Raw genomic sequence first — 10,004 nt, forward strand, 5'->3', positions numbered from 1 at the left:
TGCCGGAGAGAAGAGGGGTCAAAAAAAGGGGATTGGGGGTTAAATGGAGAACAAGATCGGGACGTCTCGTGAATCATAAAAAATAAAGAATCTGCAGGGGTCGTTTGCGAAGCGAGGGGGACTAGGGGAAAAAGAGGGGGGCGGGGTGGGATGAGAGAGTCTCCGAGGGAAATCCGCGGGGAAGGGGGAAAAAAGGGTAGGGGAGGAAGGTAATTCAGTCACAACATCATACTGAAAAAAAAGTGTTAGATGTAAGTTGTAATTCGACAGAGAGGAAAGAAGGTGAGTCACAAACATTAGCCCCTCCCCGCACAAACACTATCGCCATGGTAGCCATATTTCCCTGGTGTATTGTAGTACATACAGCAAATAACAATAGGGCGCAGTACAAAGAATAGGGAACTTGCGCCCAGTCAAAAGAACCACATTCACAATAGAAAAGCTTTTGAAGCCGAACCACGACCAGGGGGGGCAAATCTCCAGGAAGTGCTAGAGTTTTTTCCAATTTGAAGCCCGTGACCACATACAACGGACAAAAAAAACGCTCCTTACCGAATCATGAACCTCTGTTAAATAAGTTTACAATCAAATACAAATCGGATGGGAACCAGGAAGGAGTGAAATTTATGACTCAATACGTCACTAAAAGCTCTGAAAATCCCCAGGACTACCCCCGAAACGGAGGTGCTTCAACACTAGCTAGATCTGGCAGGTCCCCATCTTGATCTATAAGTACTCTACGGTACCAAAATGCCACAAGAGTTGTTACACCATTTGCAAACTAATTTTAAACCCTGATTCTACAAAGATGTCTGGGATTTGTACGTGGGAGTGTTTGTGGCCACAGATGACATTACCACAAAAGTGGCACTCTACATACACGAATAGTGTGTTACGAATATCCGGAGTACGATTTTTCTACTCACCTTTTCCCCACAAAAATACCATGAGCAACAGTTCAAGCACCAGGAGGGAAAGCCGCTAGTCCCATGCAGAGTTAACTTCGTGTAGATTAGCTGTGGAAAAGGTGATGTTCAACGTACCATCAACTGATCACAAGAAACATCTGTGGAAACAAAACAATAACGGTAACTGTAGATGCTGATGCAAGCAGACTGTAATGGTGGATGGCAGGGGGTCTACCCTCTTGTGTGAACCTCCCACACGGATATAATTGAAGCCACGTGGCGCCCTAAGAGAAGGACCTTTGGGGGGGGGCGGAGTCTAGAATCCGGGTCTGTACTGTGAATAGGAAGGCGCAAATTCACAAGTTTGGCCCTAACCCAAAAGAACTTAGGGGGGGGGGGGGGGGAGCGCCCTTTAGGGTGGGTTAAAAGGGGATCGCCATATCGTCCCACTCTCATTGGAGCCCTTATGGTACTGATCCCTTTTATTTTTTATGTCTCTAGTATTATCAACGAGTGTACATCGTGGCCACAAACTTGTGCCGAAAGGGCAATGGGAGGCCCATTGTAATCTTCTGACTGTGTAAAGATGGGGGGGGGGACAATTATTATTCTGTTTCGGGGGGGGTGCCAAATGTTTGACATGTCATTTTTTTGTTTTGGCCCCACATGGGCAACTCACTGTGGGCTCACAGGTGACTGTGTATCCATTGTTCACCACGGGGGGGTCCCATGCTTCAAGTTTTAGGGGCCTCTGATGGCCTAAGAGCCCGGGGCGGTTGACCCTGCCCCAAACCCCACCAACGGCCCCCCTGCGGTGCTCTCTGTTACCAGAGGGACGGAAGTTAGCTGTGATCTAAGTCTTCTGTTTCCTCCTGCCGGTGGTTTGTCTCGGCGCTGAAGAGGGAACTGTCAAGTCACGCGAGCGTCATTAGTTAGGGCACCCTCTGTACAGCCCCGGGCCACTGCACCGGGCCACTACGAAAAAGGGGAGGCTCCCAGACAGTGGGGTTAATGCTCATTATGCCAAAACTATAGTATGCCGCAAGGGTTTGCCCTATTACAGAGATTTTTCCAAGATAGTACCGCATGGACTTCAGGGGAATTTATTGTTGGCCCCAATATGCAGGAGATCGACGGCAAAGAACGATGAGAGCTGTTGCTTCTCGTGGCTGGGTTATGTTACCTTTCGGCCTGCAGTGTGATCTATAACAGGATAGTGTTCCTCCTTAAATATGTGTGATCCCTTTTAAATACCACTCTATGCTGGCATAATACTGGGAAACAACTGTAGGAGGCCCCTCAGTGCAGGACGCCGAGGTCCTGCCAGTCCTGCACCAGCTGTTTTTGTGACCCTGGTGGGCAAACTAAGAAAAAATCTTGGTAAAGGTGATCACAAAATTACAAACGTGGGTAGTCATGATTTGTGTCAGTGGTCAGTGGACTGGGCTTGTTGTCTTTCAGGGTGGAAACCCTTCAGGAGCCAGTGCAGTGGGAGTTGATCCACGGAAGACCAGTCTGTGGCTGCGCGGTGCATGCTGCTCATAGAGGACGGTTTTTTGTAACCCCCCAATAACCCCGGCCCCACAAACCAACCAACCACCCAACCAACCCCCCCACCCCGGGGGGGGGGGGGCACAACCCCACCGGTACCGGGGGGGGGCCCACCCCCCCGCCCACCCCCCCCAGGGGACCCCGACCACCCCACGGCAACAGCCCCAAGGGAACACCAAAAGCACACCGGACCGGAACACCCCGAAACAGGACCAAAACAAAGGGGGCACCACGCCAACGGGACCACCCACCCCGCAAGCGGGAGGGGCCAAAAAAAAAAACAAGGCGGGAACCGGCCCCCCCCACCACCCGAGACAAGCAACCACGACAATCGAAGAGCAAGAAACACACGCACTAATGTGAAAGATTCAGAGTGGGCTACAATCCATGGCAAAAAAACTACACTAGAAAAAGAAAAAAAAGGAAGGGGGAAACAAATCATAAAGTGACGAAGAAGAAGAGAATAGTACTATTCGACCATTAAACATCAATCTCTCAGTCATCAAGCTCTCTCGGGGGGGGCACTCTCGGGGGGTACTCATCGCCGGAAACAAACTTCGGAGAAAATAACGTACGTCGTCACAAATCGAGGATAAAGGGATCGTCAAAGGGGGGCTCGCAAAATCATGGTCAAAAATACAGACACTAACAACTCAATTCAGGGGGGGGGGCAGGGCGAACAAAACCCTCGCCCATGTGAGCCAGCCACCGAAAAAGGGACCCGGCGCGGCGAGCGCACATCTCGTCGCACGCGCTCATCGCCATTCTCGGCGCGGAGCTCTCGCTGGCAATACGCAAATCTGGGGCTCTCTCGCGTCGACAGCCCTCCCGTACTCATTTGGGGGAAAAGAAGGAAGAAAAGAAAGATGCGCTGTCGTTCGCTCGCAAATCGAGATTCTCGTCTCTATTCACCGGCAAAATCTCTCCCTACCCTTCGCTAATCTAAGCTCTGAAATCTCGGCGGTGCTCATCGGGAAATCTATCGGTCATCAAAATTACTTCTCTCAGCTCAAAAGAAGGTCATCAAGTTCTTCATCGAGGGAAAATCAAGGGGAGAAAGCTACGGCGTACGCAATCAATCTCAAACCGGGTGTCTCACTCTCTCAATCTTCTACTTATGCTGCTCGGTGCGCGGTGCGTTCTCAGGGAAAAAAGGGAAAATCCTTTTGCGCTGCCGAGTTGTAGATAATAATATAATAGCAGCGAAAAGTAAAAGGAACCCAGATGGTGACGCCGTCTAGCAGAGACCGAGCTCAAAACGAAGACTGTCCGGGGAGAACGACGAAAACCGGAAAAAAACCAAAAAACCCCTAACCCTAAACCCCTGCGTGTGGTTGGTCCGTGGTGCTAAAAGCTTGACTGAGGTTGAATTAAGTCCTGATCCGGGGAAAAAAAAGTTCCGCAAATGCCGGGAAGGCAACCCCGCACACTGAAAATCAGGAAGTGGGGGTAGGAGGAGACCAGCCGCCGAGCGTGAATCCGCACAGCATCATAACTCCAGAAGGCGACAGCAAACTTCTCTGGAGAAAGGGGGCAAAGAACCAAGTCCGCGCCGAAATGTGGATGAATAGAGGAGAATATATTCCTAAGGGTGGCTTTGGTAGCGGAATGGTGCAGGAGGCTCTTGTGTTGCCAACACGAACCCGGGGATCCTGCACAAAGAGAAGCACGCTGAGGAAATACCGGCTCTGCAGCTTGACCAACGAACCCGACAGACGGTCTGATACCTTGTAAGTTCTGCTCACTGCCTCTCTTCTGCCCTAGAGGAGAGGAAACCGGCCGCGCGCTTTGTTGGATTGGTTCGCTCCGTCGGACCAGCCCTCGCCTCCCTATCTCCCTATCTCCTCTCTCCCTCCTCATCTCTCTCTCTCCTCATCTCTCGGTCGCTCTCTCTCTCATCTCCGTATTCTCTTCTCCGCGCACCTACCACAGCACCCCCCCCCCCCGATCCTGTTGGTTGACGGATATTTCCGACAGGAGAATATTCGTGCACAAAATCACATTGTGTCCCGAGGAAGGAGAGCGAGGTGGATCCCGGGCTTGTTCCTCCCGTCGCCGCCTCCGTGCCGTGCAGAAGCTCCGTGGAGACACACATGGTTCCCTTTGTCCACAAGGCGCAGTAGCTTTGTGGTCGGCTTTGGATTTTTATTTCTTTTTCTTGGAAAGGCTATTTCTCTCTCCGCATGGCTGTGCTCAATTCTAACGGAGTGGATTCGCCGCCTCTTGTGTGGATTATATGATTTGAAAAGCAGAATGTGAGACGCGGCCATATTTACCACACCGAGAAAGTAATATCCGACTTATTTGCCTTCTTGGTAACCTTGCCACATCAAAGGTATGTGCGCCGGCTCTGAGGCGCTTATGATATTCATATTTGTGTGTGATCGTGAGCAGAATGGTCCGATTGATAACCATGTCCATTGTTGACATGCTGTCAGTGTTGCATTAGTGAGGGACTCTGCTCCATGACAAGGTGTCCCATCTACCAAGAAGACAACATACATTTAAATGTTCATTAGCACTTTTTGTTGTTGTATTTGTGTTATTACAATACTTGCAGCCTTAATAACAGACAGACGTCGAGGTACCAGCTATGAGTCGCATACTCAGCTGTCACTGGACGCCCTTATATCACAAGGAAATGGAACCCTGCTACCCGTTAAACCCTTCTTTGGTTAGGGTTAGTAATTTAGCATTATAAACCATATCCGAGGTGAGGACATGTTGAAATGAATGTTAGTCTCGTGCAGCTCAGCGGGTATTGTTCTGTTTCTGTCGTCACTCTGTAATACTTCCACGTCGGTAAAGACAGAGCATGTCTTCCCCTATCTGAGCCTTTGTTGTCCTGTCTCAGTCCCACCACGGCTCGCGAGGCGCGCTGTTGGCACGGAGCAACAGCGCCACCAAGTGGCCGCCTGGTTGGAGCATGACGCTCAGTTCCCCTCTGCTGCTGGAGATCTTGTCGATATGTTGATATGTTGATATGTTGATCATGTTGATATGTTGATATGTTGATATGTTGATCATGTTGATATGTTGATATGTTGATCTGTTGATATGTTGATCATGTTGATCATGTTGATCATGTTGATATGTTGATCATGTTGATCATGTTGATCATGTTGATATGTTGGCTCGGCTTCAGATGAATTACATTTTGATCTTGAAGATTGTTAAAATTGAGAGTACAGATCATTAGATATAATCATATTTAAACCACATCATAAATCTTAGCAAGGTGAATTCAGGATTAAGGTTTACCCTTAAAAGGAAAGTTTGGTTACGTAAGTGTAATAATTATTTACCATAACCTAATATTATCTCAGTCAGCAGTCGTTGCTCTAGCAGCGGGGTGGGACATTCTGCTGGAAAATGATATAGTACTGTGTTATATTTTTAATTCCAATCTCCTCTTTTCCAGGTCTCCGATGCCAGCTCAGAGAAATTTTTCAGCACAGCTGCAGTTAAAGGTACAGACATTTTTACCTTTTACCGTGCTAAAATGTCAAAATAACAGTGCAGGTGTATAGCTATTCCCCTGGTGGTACTACCGTGTTGAAACTGTACAGTGGTTTAAGATAATGCAACAGTAATAAAACATCACACCCACCAAACTGATTTACCCACGGTGCACTATATATATATATATATATATATATATATATATATATATATATATTTCTTGACCAGCAGACGTGAAAATCTCTTTGCCAGTGTTTGATGAGATGGAATCATTAAAATGTGCAAACTCAGAAGGTCATTTGGCTTGTTGGCGTTACTATATGTAAGATGTGTTGGTGGCAGCCAGATGAGGGGGGGGATGTCCTAATGCTGCAGGGACTGAAGTAAGTGCAGGAGAGGCATCTGTTTATGGCCTCAGTGTGCCAACACCACATGTGACCTCATTATCAAGTCACTAATTTGCTGTTAAAAGCAGCCCCATTTTCTCCGGCTCGGGGATAATGGAGGTGCCCTGCGTGAATGGACATTCCTCTGTAATGGGGGTGAGTTACCATGCAGGGCAAGAGGGAGGCTCGCAGACGAGGGTTATGATCCCTTCAGGGCTGTGGCAGGAACAGGGACAACGATGATGAGAGGGTCCCCCCCCCCCGTCTCGTCCTCGTAGCCCTGCACTCTCCGCCACACAGACCTCCAAACACATTTCCCACATTCTGGCCTTTGATTCCACCAGGGCTTGATTTGTGGCGTCCATTGGGAGGGCTCAATGGCCATGCTTGACAGGGAGGTTTCCTTTTGAACGCGCTTCTCTGTGGACTGATTTGGTTCCCTTGAAAGGATTAAGGCCCCCTTTGTGCAGCCTAAATCAACAGAGGGCCCCCCTCTCTCGCCCTCTATGAAAGGACCTGACTGGGGAAACAGTACACAAAATACGCTTTCTCTCTGCTGCATGATAGTCCACTCTCTTGGCCCCTATTCCCATTTAAATAGCCCCTCTTTTCTTTCCTTTTACCATCTCGGTCCCCTCCTCCTCTCCTGCCATATGCTAATGCTTGCCGCTATTGCTAAAGGCCAGTAAAAGAATCCAGGTGCAGGGAGAACCAGGACCACTGGTATTTTAATGGAGAGTGGTGTTGAGATTCAAAGAGTCTGGTGGGTTTTTGTTGGAGGGGTTTACTATTGCTCCAATGCAACCAAACCCCAGGACAAGCAACAGCACCAACACATATGGGGAGAGAGGCTCGTTTATGGGACGAGGAGTGTCAATATTTGCCAAAAGGCATGTGCAAAAAGACTGTGTGTGTTTGACTTTGTTGTTGATACACAGAAAGTGCTCTTAGGGCTGTAGGGTTCGGCCTGGGGAGGAGGGAGCCTTGGCAGGCCAGGATAGCAAAACAGCTCCCTCACAAAGCAACAGCTAGTGGATGTAGAGAGGGCTGCTGTCCACATCAGTGGAACTGTAACCTTGACGTGATGTTAACCCATAGTCCGCAGGTGTGGAAAATCTAAAGACACAATTCAGAAAAATGTCATAAACATGCCAAATATCAAATGCTGGGAAAAGAAAGGTTTTTTATGAATAAATCAGGCTTTATTGTTTACATAAAACTATACCAAACATCTTTGTATTTATATGACAGAAAGTATATTATTCTTGGTAGATGAGCCAAAAACTTAATTCAGGTTCTATTATTAACAACATTATGGCTGATTGGGACAAAAGTTAGACACGTGAATATCCCTTAAGGCCATTGTAATTCAGCTGCTGATGTGTAGCTCTGGTAATGACTGACTGTTGGCTTTTATTCTCTGCAGCAAGACTAGAAATGAGCCCAGGGCAACCTCAGGTCTCTTTGAAGACTTGGTGCTGGTCCCTCATCTTTTAATCTCACAGCCTTCTCACCTACTCAGTAATTACAGTGTATTTTTTCATGCTCAAGAGCCATGATGTTTTGTTTTTTTCCCCTTTCCGCCCGAGGCGAACACTGCATTTAAAAAAGAAAATCCATCTGATGAGAATGTGGCTCTTGTGTTATCAGACGTTGATTTGTTTTCTTCCCCTGTTGTGTCGGCTTCACCTCGGGGCCGTCGGTGTCAGCTCTGCATAGTTGTCTAATGTGGGGCTTGAAGTCACCATCACTCACTGCTGTTTTTCTCCCTCCTTCCTGCTCACTCTGGGTTCAGTTTAGCCAGGAATGGATTCCATTAACTAAGAGTCATTAAATGTTAGCTCTAATTACCGTGCTTGTCAATGTGCCTGCAGGTGTCAGCCAGCTAACCTGATTCATTTGCTCTGCAGGAGAATAAGCACCAGTCAAAAAAAAGACATGGTGGAGTCTATTTGCCACCAGTGAAATAAAGTCTTAGCTGTTTCCAAGGCGCCCCAGGTAGAAATCGGTAACCAAGCCTTATTAAAGCTGCTGTCCAGGGGGTGGATTTTAGTGCTGGGCTGCGCAGATACTGAGGATGACAAGCCGTGTCACCACAAAGGCCCGCAGACAGATCCATCAAATGATTAAAGCTGTGTCCCAGGGCAGTAATATCTTGTCACCCGGGTACATTCCCATCCTTTATGATATTGTCAATCCACAAGCTGTCCCAGGGACTCAGCGCAGTCATTGGAGAGCAGAGACTAAGCTCCCTGCACATTGTTTGTTGAGCGAAGATTAAGATAATGCTGGATGACATTTAAAAAGCTCTGCAGTGGCATTTATCAAGATTAGGTTTGAACATGTTCTAATCTGTGAACTGTGGAGTCTGGTATATGGAATCAATGCAGAATAGAGAAGATGTTTTGGACTAAAACGGCAAAAACTAGACAATGGAATAAGTAATGCTACAATCTTTAAGTATTTTAAATTACACATTATCAAAGTCACATTCAAACAACGTTCTCTATTAGACATTTTTCAGTTTCAGGGTGTTGCGAATGAGCACTGTAGATTTTCATTTGGGAGATCTATTGGAGAAGCTAGTCCCTCGTAAGACATCTCCTGCAGCTGTGTCTATGATGTGAGACCAAGTTCAGTGCGGGGGTGAATTGAGGTGCACAATGTAGTGATCCCCCCCCCCCGCACAACGCTGATTTCACCATGCTTTACTGGAGTTAATGTGAAAATGAAGCGGTGCTACAGCGAGACCCGGGGCTGGCACCAGCGTGAAGAGCAGCGCCTGTGAAGTGTGTTGGGCTTGAGTGCGGCTGTCACCAGGGAGAGAATAATGTGCGATGCGGAAGGTGTAATTGGCAGTGCTGATGGCATTGTTTAAAAAAATAGTGTAAAGAGAAAAGCGGAGGTGAACTTTTGTGGCAGATATCAGAGCTGAAGAGCTCCCCGGACTGTCGTAGAGAGCTCTGCTGGCAGCCAAATTGCCTGTAAGTGTATTACTTCTGTGTGGGAGGGCGCTGAGAGCTTGTTTTTCTCTCCGCCTCATTCTCTCCATGTTTCCTGAGAGGTGGACTGGTGATGGAGCTGTGTGTACTTCCAGGCCGTGGACCGCCACCTGCTGTAATCTCAAGTGATATAGAGAGCAACAATCACGGCACAAATCCCCCAGGCAGCTCCCTAACCCATCCAGCGGACTGGAAAGAGAAGGTTGGCCTTTCAGTGTTGGTTTCTGCCCCAAGCCCCCGTGCTGACCTCGGCCGTCTGTGTGGGTTTGTGTGTCAGGGAATCAGGGCGGCCTGTGGAAAGATGACCTGACTACCGTTGGTCTATCGTGCGTCCTGATGAAGCGGGGCTCTTTCCCCCCGCCAGGAGACAGGAGGCCACAGAGAGGTCGCTGCCTCCTCCCTCCAGACACACCTGCTTGAATAAAGTGGTGGTGTTTTGACTAAAAAACAAACTTTAGTTCAAATCAAATGCTCTTTTGATATTTAATAACCCTGGATGTTTTTAGTAATAAGACAGGGATCTGAAGGATTTGAGTCTGAATGATGCATCACTGAAGCAGACTCCAGGCGTTCCCCCAGGGGTCTCTGCTTCTGTTGGTTACTCATCCCCTGCTAGGAGCATCTAATGTTTCTCTAAGGGGTAAAGGAAGCTCAATATCCTGTGCTGCAAAGAGGGAAGGCCTGACCCCCCCCCC

General features: G+C 48.1%; 1 protein-coding gene across 11 annotated transcripts in view; it reads left to right on the top strand.

The window, feature by feature from the left end:
- Nucleotides 1-10,004, top strand: part of auts2a (activator of transcription and developmental regulator AUTS2 a) — a 400,420-nt gene that overhangs the window by 360,658 nt on the left and 29,758 nt on the right. For all 11 annotated transcript variants that reach the window (XM_032533773.1, XM_032533770.1, XM_032533775.1 and 8 more), the window contains one exon: nt 5,881-5,929. In XM_032533773.1, coding sequence (XP_032389664.1) covers nt 5,881-5,929 — 49 coding nt within the window. The remainder of the gene's footprint in view (nt 1-5,880; nt 5,930-10,004) is intronic.

This window comes from Etheostoma spectabile, chromosome 13, assembly GCF_008692095.1.
Source record: "Etheostoma spectabile isolate EspeVRDwgs_2016 chromosome 13, UIUC_Espe_1.0, whole genome shotgun sequence".
Taxonomy (NCBI): Eukaryota; Metazoa; Chordata; class Actinopteri; order Perciformes; family Percidae; genus Etheostoma; species Etheostoma spectabile.